Genomic DNA, 24121 nt, shown 5'->3' with positions numbered 1-24121 from the left:
TTAGTTTTCGAATCCAACTCCGCTACCAACGTTTCGTCACAGCTTATTTGTTCCTTGTATCCTAAATCATAGCCCTAGTCCGCGGCAGCTGATGACGGCGGAATCTGCTGATGGCTGTCAAGTGTTACGGTCTAGAGGCACCACACTTTTCAGCTGCCTCATCAATGGTCATGTTGCTCTCAAGGTCAAAGATGCGCGCAAAACGAGTGTAGGGTTTATCACTGTTGCCGTTGATGTGGATAATATCGTCCTACGTAGCACAGGAAGGAAAGCTCTGAGTATGAATGCACGGAACGCAAATAGCTTTATGTACTTCTGCTAGTAGCGGAACAATATCGAGATCTATAAGGTGTTTCCATTTCAGGGAGTGATAAAAGTGATCATAATGAGTATTGATTGAAGTCTATGAATTAATCGTCGCACAAACACAACTTTATTATCGACTTAGACCACACATGACCACCTTTTTTATGTTACCTTAGCAATATTGCTGGATTCATTATAGGCATCCATAACTCTCGGGTCCAAAGCAACAACATTGTTACCACGGGAACGGCCGTTTGTATCGCTCTCGAAATTATTTCATCTCGGCGTGCTGCAATTACTTTGTAGAAGTGATGCCATTTATGAAACCGGCGTATCAAATTACGGAGTTACGTCGAAATGACTAAAGTAAGCAGTCCAAAGTAAGAAGCAATTTCTCTTTATGAAGCTGGTCACAAGACATGCGCAACATGCGCTGCGATACGTTTTAAACAAAAACTCAGTCATTCTTCCACGTAATTGTTTGAAACTTGGTACAGGCGTCCTTCGTAGTCGTATCTAGGACACTTTTTATGTTTTCATGGCTTTGAATCTGAAGACCAAAGTGAGCGAACTTTTTATAAATATTTTTGTTATATCACATGTTAATATTTGAAGGTGCAATTCTAAAGGAACATGACAAGGCCTATAACGAATGGACTGATTGTCCCACATTTCCCTTTTTTAAATGTGAATTACGTCTTTTGTTTGACTTGTACGTCCATTTGTCCATCCACTTGGCTTCGCGCTTTTGTGAGAAATCAGCAAATAGAGCATCATCATCATAGCTGTGACGTTTGATCAGTTGTGGTCTCATAGTTGTTATTTTGCTGGCACAAGGGTTGGAACTCATTAACTGTCAACACCTAAAAATTGCTCAGCAAAATCTCATGCGTTTTTAAATTATCCTGAATTGTTCTACAGAGAAGACATTTGAACCGTTTTCTAATAAATACCGGGATAGCTTTGAAAATCGATTGAGTTAGGCCCACGTACCTATAGCTGCCCGGATTGGTCTTACATCATATTTTTCATTTTTCTATTTTTTTGCAACATGAGCTGATTTCTAAACCACGTTTTGTGGTACACCAAAGGGGCATCTGGGTGATGGTGCTAGTTATAATAGAAGTGTGGTTGACACTCAACAAGCTTAAGAGTATGGCTGTAAAGAAGAATGGAAACCCCAGGAAAAAACATAAAATCATGGACTACTGTACGAGAATATCACAAGAAACGCTAAAACATGTGCTCATAACGATCCTCGCTTCAGTACACACTTATCAATTAACGAACCACCTCTCGACGAGTTGATGTACAAGTAAGCCAACACGTCTGCTGCTGTGAAAATTCCCGCACGACCAGTCTGACAGCGACTCTGACGTCATAAAAAGCTTTTCATGTCATGATCAAGTGATTACCTTATGAGGAGCGTGTGTACTAAACAATCAAATCGTGTTGTTTAGAACATTCTTTGGGATTGAAAAGGACGCCAACAGTAACAAGTGATATTTTCCATCATGTATGGTCCGTGTCTCAGAATCTTCAAATGCGGAACATTTCCTTCAACCGCGCCAAATTACAATGCAGCGCTTGAGCCAGGAAATTATGGATGCTCTTGTTTTTTCAGCTCCGTTGCTGTGCGCTGCCCTTGACCTGTTCAATACGAATATCGTGTCAAAATTCTGTCATCTCCATTTTGTAAGAAGTCCCAGTGTGGTATCAGCTATACCCCCCCCCCCCCTAACTGTGCCTCGCTAAGTTGTCTTTGGAGGAGACTGAGTGTGCTTGTGTTCATGTGTGTGTGATTTTTGTCACGGCATTGCCTGCAGGTTTCCCGCAGACGACGGACACTATTCGCTCGCTTTTCGGTATCCTCTGGATGGTGATAACAATGACTTTTGTTATCCCATCCCTCATTCCACGCCGCAAAAGACGTCAGGTTGTCTCCGGCCGGACATTGCTGTCTGATGGGTTCGAGAAGACAGATTTGTCTGGTTTGAGTTGTGCATGTCAAGTTCCTCAAATTGGTTTCATCGCTTACACCGGCACTAACTATTGTTTTCCCATGTTTGATCTGCTTTCCTTTTATTCATGTTCTTCAATATCAGATACAGACAGGGTACACGGTGGTATATCTTTGGCGTACACTACCGGCCACACAAGCGCACGCACTCCTCTAATTCACGGCATCCGGCGGCTGATCATGATTACGGCCGGGTTGTCGGCGACTATTGGCGTCAGGCTGCCGCCATTACTTTGGATATTAAATACATCTGGCTCTAAGAAAACAGTTGCTGCCGAATTGTGGAACTTGCGGTGTTAGTACCAGGGCTTGTTGGAATAGCCGTAGCCACCGTGTTTGATGTCGTAGTCGACGTTGACCTTGCTGTACGGCAGCTTCACGTTGTACCCACCGCGGGTGCGGCCACCGTAGTTGCTCTCGTATTTGCTCTGTGGAGCGGCAAGTAGGTCAGCTTTGAAGAAGTGGTCAGCGATGATATTCACAGTGATGTTTGAAAAGGAGCTCAATTTAGAAAAGACGTCATTACAATGGTCCATTTTTTCCAACTGATGCTGGCTAACAAGCATAGGAACCTGTAAATGGGAACGCTTGGCGGATACTGCCACTGGCGTTGTGATTCATTATTCTTAATGCAGCCCAGCATTTCCCGGCACCGGTGGAGGGCCGTCATTGTCATCCCTCGCCACGCTGCATTACTGCTGGCGTTGGTTCAGCACGGGCTGCCGGTGCCCTGCTACCAAAGTCCCTCTCTGGCACTGGCATGAGGGAATTATTGAATGGTTACTTCATAAGTAAGCAGATTTCAGATGAGTACGCCACAATGAAAGGTGACGTATGGTATGAACATGGAGCTAGCTGGTGTTTCCTTCACGCAATATATGCAAAGCATTTGCCTCGTGAAAAACAGGAAATGGCCCGTGCGTACATTCTCACTTAGGTTGCGACAGGCTAGCTGCTCTCTCACCTGATAAGCCTTTTCCCAGGGGTAGTAGATGTCGTAGTTGTAGCGATAGTTATTCTTCCCGTATGGTTTGTGGCTGTAGTAGTCTGGATAATATCCTCCGTCGTACTTGCCATAGTACCGTGGCTGGCCGTGGCCGTACGGGTACTTGTAATAGTCGTCATAATAGCCGTCGTAGTCTGCGGCGGCGCAGGCTACCAAGCAGAGAAGAGCTAAGAACTGATGGCAGAGAACTGTTATCAGGAGGATTAAAGGATTTGCTGCTAATGCACCGCGGTCTGTTGGAAATGTTCATTTTGTGAAACATGGACCGTTTCGTGAAGGTACCACTTCACAAAGGCCTTACACGAGGGGCTTTAGGGTTTGAAGTACGACGGCCGCTAACATGGATGCTAAACAAATTTCAATGAAACAGTTGAAACTCTATGATATCCTATGACAGATTTGTGGCAAATAATTCTGATGTGTCGGGGACTCATACGTGGCTTGATGCCGTGTCAGACCCTCAGCATAGCCCTGTAACTTTTTCGTTTGTTTCCATTGGCCGTGGAAATAGGAAAACTCTATTGCAATTAGGGATCTTTTTGACTTGGCCTTTTGCTAAGGGTTAGTAATTTCAGGATTCCAGTGCGCTAACAACGCGATCACCGCCTCCTTAAGGCATTATACGTTCGTGGACAACCGTAACGTTAAGTCCCATGGCTTCCCTGACCGTCCGTATTGCTTACCTTCATGTCTGTTGTGTTCGCGTTCGGTGCTCGCCGAAAGAACAATGTCTCAGCCCTGTCGCCCGGTGCCTTTATACCCCCCTTCATTCGTGCCTCGCCAACCAAACGCCTGCTGCAACTCTTTTCCTCGCAGAGGCGGTTCGCACCTTGTACGAGCCACGCCCATGTCGCGTGCCGGCGTTCCGGTTACAGTTTTCCGTGGGTCATGCTGGGGGATGTGATGCGTTATTTTTGATAAAGGTTAGGTCTCCTCCCCCCCCCCCCCCCACTCTGCACAAAGCGGTGACGTCACTACCGCTAAGACTTCAACGCGGCGCTGCCGCTAGCCGTGGGGCATAACGCTGGGAGGCGGCAGGAACATCGCATATATCCGTTGTGGGGATTTTCATTTAGTAACAGGTTTTCTTTAATGTTAAGCAGTGTTTTAGGAGGCCGGTGGCGATCAGACATTTTGTGCAGGAGCAGGTGGCCGGCGGCGGTCAGACATTTTGTGCGGGAGCAGGTGGCCGGCGGCGGTCAGACATTTGTGCGCGAGCAGGTGGCCGGCGGCGGTCAGACATTTTGTGCGGGAGCAGGTGGCCGGCGGCGGTCAGACATTTGTGCGCGAGCAGGTGGTCGGCGGCGGTCAGACATTTGTGCGCGAGCAGGTGGCCGGCGGCGGTCAGACATTTTGTGCGGGAGCAGGTGGCCGGCGGCGGTCAGACATTTGTGCGGGAGCAGGTGGCCGGCGGCGGTCAGACATTTTGTGCAGGAGCAGGTGGCCGGGCGGGGGGTCAGACAATTTGTGTCGAGTAGCAGGTGGCCGGACGGCGGGTCAGACATTTGGTGCGGGAGCAGGGTGGCCGGCGGCGGTCAGGACATCATTGTGCAGTGGATGAGCAGGACTGGCCGGCGGCGGTCAGACATTTTGTGCGGGAGCAGGTGGCCGGCGGCGGTCAGACACTTTGTGGTAGCACGCGTGCGGCTCACCCGAACGTTCAGACGCCCCTCCAGAGGAGGGTGAGGAGCTGGCCAGGGAAATAACCGATTGGGACGTGTGTGTTCAGTGAGGTTTTCCAACATTCGTACATACAATGAACGAACTGTTTGCGAGAGGTACATATGGCCACCGAGACGATGTCGGAGAATTTAACGGCGGGTATGATGGCGTGATTTGCAAGGCTATGTCGATAACCATAAATATGTAATGACGCGAGAAATGAAACGTACACAAAATAATTATGCGAGATAGGACGGTAGGAAATCAGGGCTCTCTTCGATGATATCTCTTATCCCTTCTCATCGATAATGGAGAATCTGGTGCATATCGCAAGCGAGTCAATCGCCCAGGATTTCATGTCGAATACAATGCTGTGCTTTAAACAATTATCATGCTTATTCTAACGACTAACCATTAGAAAAATCCGGCGTACAAGTTGAAAACCCTTATGCGAGAGCCCCTGCAGAGATGGGTTGCTGGGACGTGGGACTGATTTCGTAGCGATTATGAACAAATTGTTGGTGATCCGTACATATAGCCAGGTGGACGAAAGCGTATAATTTTATGAGAAGCATAATGATTTGTTGATTACAAGTTTATATATGCGTAGCGGTTGACAAGCAATCATCCTAAAAAGAAAGAACAAGCACGCGCGAATTGTTAGGCATGTCAGGTAGTCAGCTAACCAATGGGGTAGAGTTAAATGGCAAGCATGATCATGGGCTTTTTGAGCTAACATTTAGTAAACCTGTTAGAATTCATTCATCGCGGAAAGTGAATGCGCCTACGTGGGACACAGGTACCCGGGAGGATGAGACCCCAACATTCTCAGAATCTAGCACTGGCATTGAACATTGGCACTGGCATTGATAATTAATTACAATTCCGGAAGCAGTACACGTACAGAAATAAAAAGATCTGAGAAGTAATGCACAAATATGCGTGATCCCATCTCCCCAAGAGAGCGACTAGCTCATTCAGCTAGTCCGGCTCACGCCACGCTGCATGCCCTTGCGCTGCTTATATCTCGTTGCTTACGCTTCGCTGACGGCAGTGGCGGAATCTTACCGTGTCGGATACGCCACCATTCAGAAGAGCATCCGTGATCGTCACACCATGAATGACGGCCATCATCCGATTATCTATAGTCATCAAACGTATCCTATGGTCTCATTTATATCAGCGGTGTAGTTTCCTATTTAGCAGGGGCCTCCAACCCTAAGCGCTTCCCCTACCCCGCCCCACGAGCTTGTATCGCTACCTTTTCGATGTATGGTGTTCATACGCGCTTTAGTGTATTTGAAAATGCCGCACACAGTCGACGCAGAGAACGAACAAATTTAGCATCACTTCTCGTGCTTCTCTGCATTACGAGTTCAGAGTTCAGTGCTAGATTATTGATCTACAGGTTGTTGTGAGTAACTGGTTAAACGACATACAACAAACATTGGTTAAATCATACCAGGTCTGATGATGACATTTGCAAGTTTCGAGTTTACGGCAAAACATTGGCGCAGTGATCTACAATGGTTTTTAAGCTAAGGTGAGAGTGATACGTTTGGCCGCAAAAAGACCAGAGAAGAGGGAAGAAATACATTCACATCAGCGGGAACTAACTTAATCGGTGACAGATGCCCCGGCGAACGAGAAGTATATGACATGGCATTAATCTCCATAAACTCTCCCCCCCCAAAAAAATGTATTTTCTTACATCTTATCTACGCATTATTAAACGCTCTAAGAAGAGTGTCCGACTAAAATTTTAAATATTGTTTTGTAGGTAGGTTAGGTTAATAATTAGGTGCATCAAAAGGGGATATTATGTAATTGTCAAGTATTTTACTTGTAATTACTTTTATTTATAAACACCGTCTTAATAAATGTTGGCTTGTTTCCGCCATCCTCCTCTCCCAGCAATAGGAAGCAAGTAAGATCAACGTTGTTCTTAGGACACGAGTAAACAATGTTGAAGGGCAAAATATTGCTCGATGGCATCTAACAAAAGAGCTTGCAAACAGGCACCGTAGAACCACAAGATTATTTACAACCGTGAAAGGTACACTACGCTCTATGCCTTTTACCAAGGCTATATAAACCCTTAAACAGGGCTACATAAACCCAAGGAGAATAAATGAACACTGTATAAGCTGCTGTGCCATTATGTCCTAAAGCTAGGAATGGCAGGATAAGGTAAATTGATGGGGTTTGTAGTTTGAATGGCTTACATTTATCATTATCGAGCCACGTTACGAGCCCAAGACCACAGCATGCACTTTTTCCAGGATGCAACTTGTGATACAGTTAATTTCTTCCCCCAGTTATGTCCTTTATGTGCAATGAATTGTTCACTCCTGGGTGTTCATTTAGCGCGTTTGGGTGTCTGGTAAATTGGTCCATTATAGCTTTTAAATAAATACAATTGCCCAGTCATTTCACTTTGAAGGCGCATTTTTTGATATTTTAGACAAAAAAGCGTTGAGGTAAGAAAAAAGGCAAAATGCATTTGCATTACATTTGTATTAGACCAAGACAAACAAAAGTAGGTATGACAATACAAGCAGTATACAAACGCACTAAAAGCAAATCAGCCTTGCTTTGTAGCCCGCGCTGTCATGATTTCACCTTTTTGAATGCGCCTTTTTCACGATTACGCTTCTATCAATGCGTTTCTCAGTATTTTTTCGTTTTTTCACTTTTCGACGTTTTTTATAACAACGTCTGTCAGTAGCTACATGCGACGTACCCGACAGCAGCTTCAACGAGAAGCTCTGGCGCGTTTTTCAGTGCACAGAATTGAAGGATAATTAATAGTTGTAGATCCCGCCCGTCCCAGCTTGTTGCGACTGCTGTCTATGTCTGCGCAGACCGCGTGAGCGGTGCGCCACCGAGCGTGCCGGGTGCGTGCAATCCCACTGCGTCGGTACCAGAGTGGTGAGTACCACACACTCGCGCGGGAGATGCAGGAGTCGGATCCGGATACTTTCGGATGCCTGTCGACGAACTGGACGACCTATTGGATATATTGTGACCTTAAGTAATTAAGTACAGGACATTAATAGTAATTAAGTACAGGACATAATAACTGCGACGATTGACCGTCACCTCCGACAGGATGCATCGGCAGTACGCGAACAGAGATCCAGAGATCCGTGAAGCAGTGCACGGATATACGTGATCCTGTCTTTCCACGAGAGTGTCTAGCTCATCGAGCTCACCCAGCTCACACCATGCTGTTTGCCCTTTCACTGTTTGTTGCTCGCTGCTTGCGTATCGGTGAAGGCGGTGGCGGTATCCCACTGTCTCGGATACGCCACCATTCATAACATCATTTGTGATAATCAAATCATAAATGGCGGCCGTCATTCGGATCATTCATACCCATCAAACATATCACATAGTTCCAATGGTGTCAGTGGTGCAGTTTACTACAAGACGTTCAACGCTGACGTGCAAGTAAAGTGTATGCCTCTGAACACTGATCGCCAAAGACATACATACTCATGTCCCAGGAGGGGACATGAGCATAAAAGCAGGAAATAAGCCGTGTAGCAGCAGCCCATTGTGCAACAAAGCAAAACGCGGTGCGGGGAAAAAGCTGAACCCGGAACAGCACGCGGCACGGGCGTGTCAATGAGCGATAAGACATGGAACGCCCCTCCGCAAGGAAAAAATGTTGCGGCCGGCCGTCCCAGGTCTCTGACTGGCAAGCCGCTGATGTCAGGGAATATAAAGGTATAGGGCGGCAGGGCTGAGACACTGCTTTTCCGGCGAAAACGAAGCGTGGAGACAACAGACATGAAGGTAAGCAATACGGGCGGGTACAGAGGCTATAGGGGTTAACGATACGATTGTCCAAGAACGTGTCGTGCTTTAACGAGGCCGTGATGATGCTGTCAGCACCACCGACATCCTGAGATTGCGCCGTCTTGACAACAGTAGTTTCTCAAAGGCGCGCTAGCCGCAAAAAAATCTTCGACAATTCCAAAGGGCGTAGGAAACAGAAAATAAGGTATGGGTATACAAAGATGAGACAATGTGCCTGCGCCAGCAAACGCCTTCAACGCATGCGAGTTGGTTGCCAGGAAACTATCACAGTCTCGGATAGCTTTGTGGTAGCTTCTGTGATACCTTAGCTTTTTCAATTAGAATGGGAAAACTTGGACCATGCATATCATTCACGCATGGCGTCACTTCACTTCAAAACGCTGCAACACATTTCAAGGACACTGTCTCTTTCACGAACGCCTCATATTTCTTAAGCTGGACTCTTCCAACAGTTCTTGGTGCGTATAACAAGTCCTTAACTTTGTCTGACAAAACCTTCTTTCGATCAGCTCCTAGTGCTTCTCTGCTTGGTGGCGTGTGCTGCCGCAGACTACGACGGCTACTATGGCGGCCAGTACAAGTACCCGGGCAGATACGGCCCGCCAGGCTACTATGGCAAGTACGACGGAGGATATTATCCAGACTATTACAGCTACAAACCATACGGCAAGAACAACTATCGCTACAACTACGACATCTACTACCCCTGGGAGTGGGCAAAGCAGGTGAGAATTGCAGCTAGACTGCCGTAACCTAGGGGAGAATGTACGCACCGATTATTTCTTATTTTCCATGAGGCAAATGCTTTACATATATTACGCGAAGGAAACACCAGTTCGCCTAAATATTCACACCATGCGTCACCTTCCATTGTGGCGCATTCATCTCAATTTAGCTAGTAAGAATGGCTCATGCCATGCTTATGCAATAACTCCCTTATGTTAGTACTACAGAAGAATTTGGTGCCAGAACACCGGCAGCCCGCACTGAACCAGCACCAGCAGTACTGCAGCGTGGCGAGGGATGACAATGACAGCCCTCTACCGGCGCCGGGAAATGTTGGCCTGTATTTAGTGTAATAAAACGCAACACCAGTGTCAGTATCCGCCATGCGTTCCCGGTTCCAAGGTCCAAGCTGATCTACCTGCCGTTCCCAGGGCAAGTACGAGAGCAACTACGGTGGCCGCACCCGCGGCGGGTATTATGTAAAGCTGCCGTACAGCAAGGTCAACGTCGACTACGACACCAAACACGGTGGTCACGGCAATGGCAAACAGTACTGGTGGTAGCACCACAAGTTCCATAACTCGGCAGCAATTGCTTTGGGGATCGATGTATCCCTAACTGATATACTGATGGCGGCGGACAGACACCAACAGTTACCGACCAGCCTTCCGTAATCGTGATAAGCCATAACTTCAGGTTTGTGTGCTGTGAATAAGCCGGCGTCCGTGTGCTGGTGGGCTGAGTGCGCATGCCTGGCCGACAGTTTGCACCACTAATATCGCGTCATGTACCATGTCTTTACCTGACTGTTAAGAATATGAATAAAAGACCAATCAAACCAAATGGACGGTACATATATATGTCATGCAAGCAGCCTGAAGAACTAAGCATATGCAAAACAACCCAAACATGATGTCTCCATTCGCATGATGCCTAAACGTGAGTGAATAGAGGCTGGCCCCTGTGGAGGCCTGGTAACTTGGATTAAGCGACGCATTGCAATGTTCTATCGTTTATAAATTTGGCAGGAAAAATGAATACACTGCAGAAAGTTCCTGGTCGAAGAACTGCATGAAATCCTGATAGAACAGGAGACTTTCACACTAGAAGTATTGGCACTAGATTAGACATCAAATTCAAAGGCAGACAAGCACCATCGGAGAAAAGGCAGACTTGCGACGAATAAGCTATGGGCTGCATAAAAACGCAACTACGACACCACAGAGCAACGTCGTACAAAACGGAGATTGCACCAACTTCACATGACAAGTACACGGAACACAGCACCGGTGGTGCACTGGGACAAAACTGAAACGCCAAACACATGCATCGTTTCCTTACGCAAGCGTTGGACTTAAACGTGGGGCGGCTAAGCCTACTGGAAAAGAACGCGCTCTTCACTAAAGTGGCGATCAAGACGTGCCTTAAATACGTTCATAGATGGACGCACAGAAATTTCGATCAGAAGGTTGTTGAAAACTTGCTAAAAATGGTGAGAGGTGTCTTGCTAATGGTCCTATCGAGAACGTGAGTCATCTTTTGGAAGTGAGTCATGTCACTACTTAGCCGTCGATTTCGAAGTGATTTGAAATAAGGGGTTTTAATCTTCCTTAGTATTCACAACTTAGCTCTGTTACCAGTTTGGTGCTTTGTCTTAAGACCCGCTCTATTTCATCTGAATATCGAGCGAAAAGGGTATTTTGGACGTGGGAGCAGTACTTTACGTCAGGTTTTACAACTAAACAAAGAAAGTGTTGAATATCATTTCTCGCATCGTGCACAGTTCTATTTAGCATACGACGCATCTTAAAGAAAGTATTTCAATCTAAGGCCATTCTTTGAAGCAAGCTCTGGTTAGATCTCATGCTCTGGTTAGATCTCGTGACTAGTGACGTCGAATAATAGTACTGGGTCGGGCCATTGCCGCACCATTAAGGCATGATGATTAGTTTTCGAATCCAACTCCGCTACCAACGTTTCGTCACAGCTTATTGTTCTTGGTATCCTAAATCATAGCCCTAGCCCGCGGCAGCTGATGACGGCGGAACCTGCTGATGGCCATCGTCAAGTGCTACGGTCTAGACGCACCACACTTTTCAGCTGCCTCATCAATGGTCATGTTGCTCTCAAGGTCAAAGATACGCGCATAACGAGTGTAGGGTTTATCACTGTTGCCGTTGATGTGGATAATATCTTCCTGCGTAGCACAGGAAGGAAAGCTCTGAGTATGAATGCACGGAACGCAAATAGCTTTATGTACTTCTGCTAGTAGCGGAACAATATCGAGATCTATAAGGTGTTTCCATTTCAGGGAGTGATAAAAGTGATCATAATGAACATTGATTGAAGTCTATGAATTAATCGTCGCACAAACACAATTTTATTATCGACTTAGACCACACATGACCACCTTTTTTATGTTACCTTAGCAATATTGCTGGATTCATTATAGGCATCCATAACTCTCGGGTCCAAAGCAACAACACTGTTACCACGGGAACGGCCGTTTGTATCGCTCTCGAAATTATTTCATCTCGGCGTGTTGCAATTACTTTGTAGAAGTGATGCCATTTATGAAACCGGCGTATCAAATTACGGAGTTACGCCGAAATGACTAAAGTAAGCAGTCCAAAGTAAGTAGCAATTTCTCTTTATGAAGCTGGTCACAAGGCATGGGCAACTTGCGCTGCGATACGTTTTAAACAAAAATTCAGTCATCCTTCCACGTAATTGTTTGAAACTTGGTACAGGCGTCCTTCGTAGTCGTATCTAGGACACTTTTTATGTTTTCATGGCTTTGAATCTGAAGACCAAAGTGAGCGTACTTTTTATAAATATTTTTGTTATATGACATGTTAATATTTGAAGGTGCAATTCTAAAGGAACATGACAAGGCCTATAACGAATGGACTGATTGTCCCACATTTCCCTTTTTTAAATGTGAATTACGTCTTTCGTTTGACTTGTACGTCCATTTGTCCATCCACTTGGCTTCGCGCTTTTGTGAGAAAATCGGCAAATAGAATATCATCCTCATAGCTGTGACGTTTGATCAGTTGTGGTCTCATAGTTATTATTTTGTTGGCACAAGGGTTGGAACTCATTAACTGTCAACACCTAAAAATTGCTCAGCAAAATCTCACGCGTTTTTAAATTATCCTGAATTTTTCGACAGAGAAGACATTTGAACCGCTTTCTAATAAATACCGGGATAGCTTCGAAAATCGATTGAGTTAGGCCCACGTACCAATAGCTGCCCGGATTGGTCTTACATCACATTTTTCATTTTTCTATTTTTTTGCAACATGAGCTTTCTAAACCACGTTTTGTGGTACACCAAAGGGGCATCTGGGTGATGGTGCTAGTTATAATAGAAGTGTGGTTGACACTCAACAAGCTTAAGAGTATGGCTGTAAAGAAGAATGGAAACCCCAGGAAAAAACATAAAATCATGGACTACTGTACGAGAATATCACAAGAAACGCTAAAACATGTGCTCATAACGATCCTCGCTTCAGTACACACTTATCAATTAACGAACCACCTCTCGACGAGTTGATGTACAAGTAAGCCAACACGTCTGCTGCCGTGAAAATTCCCGCACGACCAGTCTGACAGCGACTCTCACGTCATAAAAAGCTCTTCATGCCATAATCAAGTGATTACCTTATGAGGAGCGTGTGTACTAAACAATCAAATCGTGTTGTTTAGAGCATTCTTTAGGATTGAAAAGGACGCCAACAGTAACAAGTGAGTTTTTCCATCATGTATGGTCCTCGCCTCAGAATCTTCAAATGCGGAACATTCCCTTCAACCGCGCCAAATTACAATGCAGCGCTTGAGTCAGGACATTATGAATACTCTTGTTTTTTCAGCTCCATTGCTGTGCGCTGCCCTTGACCTGTTCAATACGAATATCATGTCAAAATGCTGCCATCTCCATTTTGCAAGAAGTCCCAGTGTGGTATCAGTTATTCCCCCCCCCCCCCTCCCTAACTATGTCTCGCTAAGTTGTCTTTGGAGGAGACTGAGTGCGCTTGTGTTCATGTGTGTGTGATTTTTGTCACGGCATTGCCTGCAGGTTTCCCGCAGACGACGGACACTATTCGCTCGCTTTTCGGTATCCTCTGGATGGTGATAACAATGACTTTTGTTGTCCCATCCCTCATTCCACGCCGCAAAAGACGTCAGGTTGTCTTCGGCCGGACATTGCTGTCTGATGGGTTCGAGAAGACAGATTTGTCTGGTTTGAGTTGTGCATGTCAAGTTCCTCAAATTGGTTTCATCGCTTACACCGGCACTAACTATTGTTTTCCCATGTTTGATTTGATTTCGTTTTATTCATATTCTTCAATATCAGATACAGACGGGGTACACGGCGAGATATCAGTGGTGCAAACTATCAGCCACGCAAGCGCACGCACTCGTCTTATTCAGGGCAGGCGGGGCTAATCACGATTACGGCCGTGTTGTCAGCGGCTGTTGGCGTCTGTCTGTCACCATCGTTATGAAAATGACATACATTTGGATCTAAGAGAACAGTTGCAGCCGACTTGTGAAACTTCCGGTGTTTCTGCCAGTGCTGTTTGCTATAGCCATGACCACCGTGTTTGACGTTGTTGACCTTGCTGCACGGCAGCTTCACGTGGTACCCGCCGCGGGTGCGGGGCCGTAGTTGCTCTCGTACTTGCTCTGTGGAACGGCAGGGGGATCAACTTTGAGGAAGTGGTCAGCGTTGATATTCACAATGATCTTCTAAAATGAGCTCAATTTAGAAATGACGTCATTAGAATGATTCATTTTTTCCTCGCTGATGCTGGCTAACATGCATAGGAACCTGGAAATGAGAACACTTGCCGGATACTGGCACTGGCGTTACGATTATTATAGCGGCAGAGGGCTGTCATTGTCATTCCCCTCCACGCGGGAGCCATCAAAAAGTCCGGGATCGCAGCGTCCAGTGTTTATATCGTCCAGAAAACTTCCAATTCCGTACCCATTGGGAGCGCTGATGAGGTCCAGGGACGCAACGTCCAGAGTCGCAAAGTTCAGAGTCGTTAAGTCTTGTGTTCCAAACGCTCAGCACCCATGGCAACCAGGCTAGTTTGGATTCCTGCCGCTAGATAGCACTACAGAAGCATCTTTGAATCTTGCCGCTATTTCCCTCTTTTGTCAACAAATGGGGCAGTCAACGTGGAATTCTACCGGTGATCACGTGATGCGTACAGTCAAGAATGGTTACTATAAATTACCCATGACGTTTGGTGGCCCCGTCCTGCCTGGGCGTGGTCGCGCCCCGGAGCTCACCGGCGGACTGGGCGCAAACACGCCGGGCGGCGGCGCGGCCGGCGTTATGGCGAGCGGCGCGGGCTCGGCAGGGACCGCTGTGCCCGCGGGGTAAGCGAACTCTCCCGCCCCGCCGCTGCTACCTGGGCCCCAAACGCCGGGGTACACTCGGTTGCTCAGGGGCCCTTCATGTTGATATCGGGTTTTTCCCACTTGCTTGGAGGACCCCGTGCTGTTGTTGGGCCCCATATAAGGTAGCGCTCCGAGGCACTCCATGCTCAGGAGCCCTTTCTGTTGACCTATGGCTCTTGTTTTAGGTCTTGTATGAACTTATTTGCTGAAGACCCTTCATTTCACTTCACTTGTCGGAGCTCTCCCTGTCTTCCTACCCGGGCATTCTTGACCACACATAGGGGCGTTAATTCATGCACACTGATCTTCTGTTATTGCCCTTTGTTCAGGGGATCCTGTACTACGGCCGGACCCTATATGTTAGCCTGCCGGGGTGCTCCCGATCGTTCAAGGGTCCCACCATATTGGTGTAACGTTCTTCTCACTTGTTATGAGGACCATTCACTGTTCACTGGAGCCTCTTTGTTGACCTGCCACGGCAGTTTCGATTGCCCAGGTGCCGTCATTATTAGTCTCGGGTTTTTCCATATTATAGGAGGGCCTACGCCGTTGACGGGGATCTAAATCTTAACCATTTTTAATGGGGCTTTACTTCTTACCGACTGATGACTGAATGTGCGGCTATGTGGGTTACGCCGGTGAATTCCTACTTGCCATTGCCGAACACAATTTTACACGCCGCCGACGTCGTGCATCTTATTTCCGTTGTTTATTCAATTGGTGACGTTTATTTTACTTGTACGTTACGTTTTAATACTTTTCGAAGGATTGGATGTTCTGTATTCCCTTGCAACGGACAAAGCAAAACTCTGCATCAGTCCCCAGCCATCAGCTGATCTCATCAATTGCCCCGCTAACCGTGTAAAAGCTAGAAATAAAGCTTATGCTTGATTTTGTTGGTATTTAACAGCCAATTTAAGTGTATGTTGCCATGTTTTCTTCGAAGTACTTAGACTTAAAATGACAGGATCCACCATGATCCGTCAAAAATGAACAAGCTCCATGGATTTGCGTACGAAGCACGCCTAGTATTCTAGAACTGTGCGCAGTAAGCTGGGCTCCCGTATAGAAACTGCATACATCAGAATATTAAAACTCAAAGGTCGGAATACAGGGATTTTTGGTGGATAGAACCCTGAACTCTAGGGAGCTCACAAAGTAAGATGCCTTCTCCATTTTTCTAGCATTTTTGCAGTGTAGATGTGTGGAGATTTAGTTATCGTGAAGTTTACTGCTGCCGATCACTCCGAAATGGTGTCGTGTTAGTGATGGCCGGTGCTTTTACCCGAATCACAGAGAGCGTTTAGTAATCATCTATATATACGTATATATATATATATATATATATATATATATATACCTTTATGACGGCAGACACACGAAGCTCGCAAAACATGCACGGTATATGGCTGCTGACTAACTCTTCTATATATCTGGCTCTTCATTTCATTTCGGCGCATTAAATACTTAAAATCAGAGCATAATACACGAGCATGCAAACCATCAATAAATTTTTGACTGGGCAGCGCTCGATGTCGTTTTGACTTTGCAGCAAAAAACAATTGTTTAGCCGTGCGGAGGACATCATTATCAACACACACACACACAGCGAATAACGCAATCGACACAGCAAATCACAACACTACATGCCAATCACCCCATACCCGCGCCATTCATCATCGTCGTGTTCCTTATCTAATTGATTTATTTGCGATTCTGCTCCAAAACAATAATTCAGTAGTTTGATTCATTTCATTGCTTAGAAATCGTTTGTGATCATGAATGAGTAGTGCATCCAGAATGTTGAGTTTTATTGTTTTGTGTGTAGATCATAGAATTGCAGTGTTTTGTGTAGGCGCTGGGCGCGCGAGAACAGTGTTGTGGTCGGGCTGTACGTGATTCCTTGGTGTCCCCTCCGTAAGGTGCTCTGTGAGACGTCCGAACAAAAATGTTGTAGTTACACCATTGTAGCATACGGAACCTTGCAGCAACACCTGGCAGTGGTCAACAGATGGGTGGAAATGACCACGTATCGAAATCGGTACTTTCCAACGCTTTATGAAGTCAATGGCTATGTGTGTAAAAGGTGTCTCCTTGTCGAGTGTTTCACTAGCGCAATTTTTAGATTGGTAGTCGGGACTGATTACGGGAAGGCGCAATGGGAAGACGCAATGGCGTAATCTCTCTTGCTCGTAATGCTACAACTGCTGAACCCGTTCAGAGAATCAACTGGTCAACCAACTAAATTGCATTGGTAAAACGTTCTGGTCAGCAGCTGAAGGACTTTATGTCCCATCTGGGGTCCCCAGCGGCTTTCAGTCTAGTGATAGCCCCCATGACCGTACGGAGACCCTCATAAGTATGCATCACAACCGGTCCCCTCCTCGATGCGGTTACCTCCCTCTAACTGAGACATCCAGCAACGGATCGGCGCAGGGCCCCTCGCTAATGCAAACAGGCTATTCACTGGCACAGGAAGTCCAAGAACTGGTATCGAGACACTAATTCACCTTAGCTGTCCCTGGTTGAAATGGCGCAGGTGATCCTTCGTCCGGTTCCGGTGTTCCTGCCTTGCGCAGGCCTCTCCACTGTCTCATTGTACATGAGAACCCCCTTTTAACACTTCTCATGAATCCTTTCAGTGTTAGGAGGGCCCAGATCAGCACAATAGACCCATTGACACACGGGGGCCCATTATCGTCCCCTATTCAGCAAGCGTGCTCCTGGTTGGGGCTCATTGCCTACATTTGCTTGCTTGTTATCCAAAACGGCGAATCAGGGCGATGGTTAAGACATACAGCGAGCATAGGTACCTAAACATACATATAACGCACGTGCAGAAGGGATGTTACTATCAACCACATATCTCCTGGGCGTAACCTTGCATGACTCCACACTTTTGCACTCCGGTCTGTCGGTGCCAAGGCTCTCCCGTTATGTCGCTCTGGTCATAACTCGGCCAGATATTCTGGGGGTTACACAATCTTCACAAGAAACAGAAAACTGCGCGATATGCTGTCATTTTCACCGAAAGAGCCATCTAAATAACTTGTCACAGTTAATCACGAAAACATTTCTGATGCATGTGAGCATTTTGGTGTGACAGTGGCTTTCAGACATAAGCATTTTAGAAGGTGTATTCGCATTCCCCTGCCATGAGACTGTCGTTAGTGAGCCGGGACACGCACTGAAGCTAATTTTCGATAACAAATGCAATCGACTTAAACTACAATGTCCCGTTATCTTGGCCGATTCTGGACCACCGCCTGGCGCGAAATAGGATGCATGACTTAACCGCATGTCCCGACTGAGTGGCCAGAGTCCACGAGTTTACCAGAGAGGGCTTCTTGGGCTGCTAGACGCTGCTACGGTATTGTCAGAATCTTTATTGGGTAATATTTTTGCTCTTCTCATTCAGTATGGCCATTTCTCGGATATCACGGCTCCAAAAAGAGCTCCTCCCAAGGGGTTTTTGGAACCCTCGCCCACCGCCCACACCCCTCCCCCTTCTTCAACAGCCAGACCCCAATAGAGTTTTCCGCCAAGACTCGAGACCCCACGCATTTCTCAATTGGGGCTGAAGGACCTTTCCGTACCTGTCAGATTTCCAGTCGGTTGCTACTGTTACACATGATACATTGATCCCCTCTCTGACGCCGAAGGCTCTCTGTCCGTGATGGCTGACCCTCGATCAACCCGGGGCCACTCGCCGTTTCATAAAGGTCTCAAGACAAGCGGGTTTAATGAATAGCACAGTGATCCCAGTTCGACGCATTAGGGCCTTAGAGAAAACGGGCAGAGGGACCCTGTCCGGTGCTGGTTCCAGAAGGACATGAGGCTCTTCCATTACGGCGCCCTTCAAGGAAAAGGGGGGGGGGGGGCGGCTCCGGTCAAGCACGAGCGAGATCCCAAGATATCCAACACGTCCGGAAGTCTGGTCCGCCGGGATGTGTACCGCGGCTAACCGAGGGAAACCGAGTCAGGGGCCTCGGGCTCTGACGCAAAAATGGCGGCGTGCGCGACTGAGCTCGCAGTGTTTCGACCGCGGAAGGGCTGCCCCATGGACAGGCCTCGCGCACGTATGGTGGGGTTTGGTTCTTGGGCGAGGGAGGGCGCGCGCGTGAATGCGTTCTTTTTTTGGCGGCCGGGCTGCCTTGTCCGCCGGCCCGCCGCTGGCGTGGATGCCGGCCGGACCGTCGAGCTGAACAGCCTCTGGGCTGGTCTGTGTGTCCGAGCTCCGCGTCCAACCGATTGCACATTATTTTCCCATATATATCCAGTGATTGAGCGAAAGCACTGTCTGCAAATTTGAAGGGCGACGGTCTGTTTATCGGACGGACTGTAATACTGAATGGGGCTTTACGTCTCTGTAAAAGAACGCAGCGTGTATCTGCCTGTACTCGTCCAAAAACCGACTGGCACCTGCGAGCGTCGGTTCCTTGCCGCCGCCTCAGCGGCCGACTCTTGACCCCCGGCGAATCGGGAGACCCGCTGTCACGTGACGGCACCCGATCAGATGAAGAGCTCGGAGGACAGGGAGGGCGAGGGCGCACACCCCCGCACAACCACACCGCAGTCTCACCAGGCTATTTCGAGGCGGAAGGTCTCTATTACGCATGTATCAGGCATTAGGTGCGTGTGGTGCGGTAGTGGTGTGGCTAGGACTCTATCCCAGGATAGAAAAGTTCAGAGATAAGCACCCTAACCACTAACCACCATGCCACCATCGCCCCTCTGCGGTGCGAACTGCACCCGTTTCGATAAACTCCAGACTGGTGTTGCTAGACCCCAAATTTTATACTCAAGAGGTTAAGAGGTTCTGAAGTGTGAAAGGAAGAAAGCGTGCCAAGATTAATGAAATCGGCAGTGAATACAAGCTCACGATTCTCCCAATTCATTCAGCTTATTTATCGCAAACCAGCTCAGTGACATGCACTCGGCTCCGCTGTCCAGATGGTGAGTCAACAGTGGCTTTAAGCGCGCACGTGCGTAGTGTTTTGCGTGACGTTTGGCAGGCAGTTGAATACATTCGCAATCAACGTTTGCTTTTTTACTTCCTATTTACTTGCAACTAGGAGTGCGGTCCCCTATTCAGTTGCAGGGGTTTGACACCAAGCAGTAACTAAGGTTGCAGTTTGCAGATTTGTGAGAAAATGAGCCCAGTTCGGGGAGAAACCAATTCGTTGGCATATCATCACCGTACTCTCCGTTATATTTTCATTGCCCAGCCAACCAACTTATTTTGGTAAACCACGCCCGTTTAAAACGTACCTAATCAAAGAAACGGGTGGGCTGGGCCATTGAACGTGTCTAACCAGGGAGTAGTATCCGGATTCAGCTGATGAGACAGCCCGCACCTCCTCTCTTGGAGAGTAAAGGTGTGTATAATTCAGAATAAGTTCCGTTTGCAGGAGCGTGCGAAAGAATTTGCAGTTGAAGGAGGGAGGGAAATCGGTCAAATAAAATCGCTAACAATATAGGTTAGCGGACCAGGAGCTGGAGGTCTATATGCATGCATACCTGGAGCAGACATGAAATCGGTCAGCCTTACACATCAGCCATCAATTTCTTCAAAACATGAGAAATATCGCCAACACACGCAGTAAATAACGGAACCAAATTTCGTGGAAAATCTTATCCATAGCCCACCATACCAAACAGCAGGCAACCCGAGAACTGCTTTCCACGACTACCGCGCAGCTACTGCCGAAACGTCCCAGGAAGATTTTTGGTGTATTGTGTGCGCTATTTCATTGCTGAACATATTTTTTTAAGTAAAGATGCCGCACCAAAGTATTATTCTGTTACCGGAATAGATTTTCTCATGAGACCATGCAGGCAAAGATAGTTGGTTCAAGATAGTAGAACAATGTTTGGTTCGTAGCCTCCCATGGGTAGCAGAGCAAATGGCGCTCGGCATAAAAGTCTCCACGAAACCAGTGAATCAGTGGCGTCAATTTCATGTTAATTTTTGGGCAATAAACATCTGAGGTTATGTTTGGCTGGCAAAAAGCACGCCACAAATAAAGCGGTTTAATCTATTTATCTAACGTTACCCGTCTTTCGAGGAAATAATTTTGCTGTCGCGGGGATCAGGTTGTCCCGCGCCATCCTCCATGGCGACGTCACTAGGCAGAAAAATCAGAGGGCAGTCTTTGTGTGATGATCATATTTTATCTCCGCTTTGTGTAGCGTTTCAGTCAAAAACATACGGGCCAGTCCAACGTTGAGGGGAGGAGGTAGCGCATGTTTGGGGGCCAGGGCTCTCACTAAAGGATGCAAGCCAACACCCATGCTGCCACCTGTCTTGCACCAGCCCTCGAGACCTTCGGCAGTACGAAGAGCCTCCCCCCCCTCCCCCCCTATGGGTTACGCCGTGCTTCCTCCAAAGATTGGCGATTTCCCCCCGTTCACTGCCACGTAATCTAAAATCGATCAGCTCTTGGAAGCTGCCATTTCCGCCAAGCCTCATATCCATTATAAAACCCTATAACCCTAAACTTGACGCGAAAATCTTCATAGCTCAAAGCTCACACGACGAAACGCACAGATGACAATAGGTAAAGCACTGCGTCGCTGCTTTTGCGGTGCCTGGTGTTCATACGTGCATCGGTGTCTTTGGAAGCACTGGGAATAACTGATCAAACAGAAGCGCACAAGAGAGAACTAGAGCTATAACTGAGGTTATCGACTTCTAGATGCTATGAGGTACTGGATAAACGACCTCACAACGCTCACATTGGCTACGTTATATCAGGTCGCACGATGACTTTTGGAAGTCTCGAATTAAAGGTTTCTTTGATGAAAACGTATGTTTAAGAGAAACAGCGAGTTCAACAGAGACGTACTAGTGCCGTGTACGTCTTTGACTACCTACCTCCAAAAACATGCGTGTGACAGGGTTGATAAATTTGAAATACCAAACAGATTGTGGTTCCTTAATTTACAAACGCATTGGATATCCATGCCTCAGGAGTGGCATGGCTCGTGCGCAGAACACAAGCAACGACATGGATACGACCAATCGTAGTATATTTCGGAACATCATCAAAAGCCCAACAAGACCAAAATGAATTTATACTAGAGCGCATCAGATGTAGGAGAGACCGAAGACAAAACTCATTCAGCCCCAGCCCAAAACTCAAAACTCATTCAGTGTCAGGACTACTAAGTTTTTGACCATCAGATACAGGCGGGGTACGTGAGGCAATATCAACACTGCAAGCTGTCGGCCACGCACGCACACTCGGCACCCAAGCACACGGGTGCCGGCTCATTCACAGCGGAGGGACCTGGAGTTGTGGCTGGTCACGATTACCGTAGGCTGGTCGGTAACTATTGCTTCTGTCCGTCGGCATCATTATATCAGTGAGGGATGCTTGGATTCACCATGAAATGGCTGCCGAATTATCGAACTTGCGGTGTTAGTACCAGGGCTTTTTGGAATAGCCATAGCCACCGTGCTTGATGTCGTAGTCGACGTTGACCTTGCTGTACGGCAGCTTTACATAATACCCACCGCGGGTGCGGCCGCCGTAGTTGCTCTCGTACTTGCTCTGTGGAACGGCAGGTGGGTAAGCTTTCAGGAGGTGGTTGGCGTTGATATTTACATTGATGTTTGAAAAGGAGCTCAATTTAGAAATGTCGTCATCACAATGGTCCATTTTTTCCTAACTGATGCTGGCTAACATGCATAGGAACCTGTAAATGGGAACGCTTGGCGGATACTGCCACTGGCGTTGTGATTCATTATTCCTAATGCAGCCCAGCATTTCCCGGCACCGGTAGAGGGCTGTCATTGTCATCCCTCGCCACGCTGCATTACTGCTGGCGTTGGTTCAGCACGGGTTGCCGATGCCCTGCTACCAAAGTCCCTCTCTGGCACTGGCATGAGGGAATTATTGAATGGTTACTTCAAAAATCATTCTTGTCAGCTGGTTTCGGATGAATACGCCATAATGAAAGGTGACGCAAAGTATGAACTTGGCACTGACTGGTGTTTCCTTCACGTAATGTATGTAAAGCATTTGCTTTGTGAAAAACAAGAAATAGTCCGTGCGTAAATCCGCTCTTAGGTTGCGACAGTCAATCTGCTATTCTCACCTGATAAGCCTTTTCCCAGGGGTAGTAGATGTCGTAGTTGTAGCGATAGTTGTTCTTGCCGTAGGGTTTGTGGCTGTAGTAGTCTGGATAATATCCTCCGTCGTACTTGCCATAGTACCGTGGCTGGCCGTAGCTGCCCGGGTACTTGTAATAGTCGTCATAATAGCCGTCGTAGTCTGCGGCAGCACACGCCACCAAGCAGAGAAGCACTAGGAGCTGGTGGCAGATAAGTGTCGTCAGGCGGATTAAAGAGTTTGCTGTTAATGCACCACGGTTTGCTGGAAATGTTCAGTTTGAGAAGCATGGGCCGTTTCGTGAAGATACCACTTCGCAAAGGCCTTGCCTGAAAAGTTTTACGGTTTCGAGCACGACGGCCGCTAAGATGTATGATAAACTAACTTCAATGAAACAGTTGGAACTCTATGACATTCTATGACGGATTTGACAAACAATTCTGATGTGTCGGGGATTCATGCGTGGCTTGATAACTTGTCAGACCCTCTGTATAATCACCCAACTTTTTGTTTGTTTTCATTCGGCTTGGAAATAGGAAAACTCCATTGCAATTATAATTTCAGTATTCCATGGTGCTTACAACGTGATCATCGCCTCCTTAAAGTATTATACGTTCGTGGACAATCGTATCGTTAAGCTCCATGACCGTCCGTATTGCTTACCTTCATGTCTGGTTGTCTGTTGTCTTGGCGTTCGGTGTTTGCCGAAGGAACAATGTCTCAGCCCTGCCACCCGGTGCCTTTATACCCCCCTTCATCCGCGCCTCGCCAATCCAACGCCTGGTGCAGCTTTTTTTCCTTGCGGAGGCGGTCCGCACCTTGTACGAGCCACGCCCATGTCGTGTGCCGGCGTTCCGGTTACAGTTTTCCGTGGGTCATGCAGGGGGATGTGGTGCATTATTTTTTATAAGGGTCAGGTTTCCACTCTCCTCCCCTGTACAAACCGGTGACGTCACTGCTGCTGAGACTTCAACGCGGCGCAGCCACTAGACGTGGGGCATAACGCTGGGTGTCGGCAGGAACGTCGTATATATTCGTACG

The 24121-nt window shown here is 47.3% G+C and overlaps 3 protein-coding genes across 3 annotated transcripts; 1 reads left to right on the top strand and 2 right to left on the bottom strand.

The window, feature by feature from the left end:
- Nucleotides 1-2365: 2365 nt before the first annotated feature.
- On the bottom strand, nucleotides 2366-4041 carry LOC119095447 (uncharacterized). Its single transcript, XM_037218273.1, has 3 exons — nucleotides 4016-4041; nucleotides 3291-3506; nucleotides 2366-2754 (listed from the first exon to the last, which is right to left on the bottom strand). The coding sequence occupies exons 1-3, from the start codon at nucleotides 4019-4021 to the stop codon at nucleotides 2623-2625; spliced, it is 354 nt and encodes a 117-aa protein (XP_037074168.1). The 5' UTR covers nucleotides 4022-4041; the 3' UTR covers nucleotides 2366-2622.
- A 4729-nt stretch (nucleotides 4042-8770) lies between these two features.
- LOC119095444 (uncharacterized) lies at nucleotides 8771-10378 on the top strand. The gene is made up of 3 exons (XM_037218270.1): nucleotides 8771-8795; nucleotides 9329-9544; nucleotides 9977-10378. Exons 1-3 carry the CDS (start codon nucleotides 8790-8792, stop codon nucleotides 10106-10108), a joined length of 354 nt encoding a protein of 117 aa, XP_037074165.1. The 5' UTR covers nucleotides 8771-8789; the 3' UTR covers nucleotides 10109-10378.
- An 11110-nt stretch (nucleotides 10379-21488) lies between these two features.
- LOC119095442 (uncharacterized) lies at nucleotides 21489-23781 on the bottom strand. Its single transcript, XM_037218268.1, has 3 exons — nucleotides 23744-23781; nucleotides 23067-23282; nucleotides 21489-22519 (listed from the first exon to the last, which is right to left on the bottom strand). Exons 1-3 carry the CDS (start codon nucleotides 23747-23749, stop codon nucleotides 22388-22390), a joined length of 354 nt encoding a protein of 117 aa, XP_037074163.1. The 5' UTR covers nucleotides 23750-23781; the 3' UTR covers nucleotides 21489-22387.
- Between the last annotated feature and the right edge of the window lie 340 nt (nucleotides 23782-24121).

The sequence above is a fragment of the Pollicipes pollicipes genome, unplaced genomic scaffold (genome assembly GCF_011947565.3).
Source record: "Pollicipes pollicipes isolate AB1234 unplaced genomic scaffold, Ppol_2.1 Scaffold_4219;HRSCAF=4965_pilon_pilon_pilon, whole genome shotgun sequence".
Classification (NCBI taxonomy): Eukaryota; Metazoa; Arthropoda; class Thecostraca; order Pollicipedomorpha; family Pollicipedidae; genus Pollicipes; species Pollicipes pollicipes.
The sequence above is the reverse complement of the archived record's forward strand: the minus strand, read 5'-3'. Positions and strand labels throughout refer to the sequence as shown.

Bases quoted from the DNA above. Each gene is read 5' to 3' on its own strand.
- LOC119095447 (XM_037218273.1), bottom strand. The intron at 2,755-3,290 runs GTGAGAGAGCAG...GCCGCTCCACAG, and splicing joins CCTGGGAAAAGGCTTATCAG to AGCAAATACGAGAGCAACTA.
- LOC119095444 (XM_037218270.1), top strand. The intron at 9,545-9,976 runs GTGAGAATTGCA...TGCCGTTCCCAG, and splicing joins CCTGGGAGTGGGCAAAGCAG to GGCAAGTACGAGAGCAACTA.
- LOC119095442 (XM_037218268.1), bottom strand. The intron at 22,520-23,066 runs GTGAGAATAGCA...GCCGTTCCACAG, and splicing joins CCTGGGAAAAGGCTTATCAG to AGCAAGTACGAGAGCAACTA.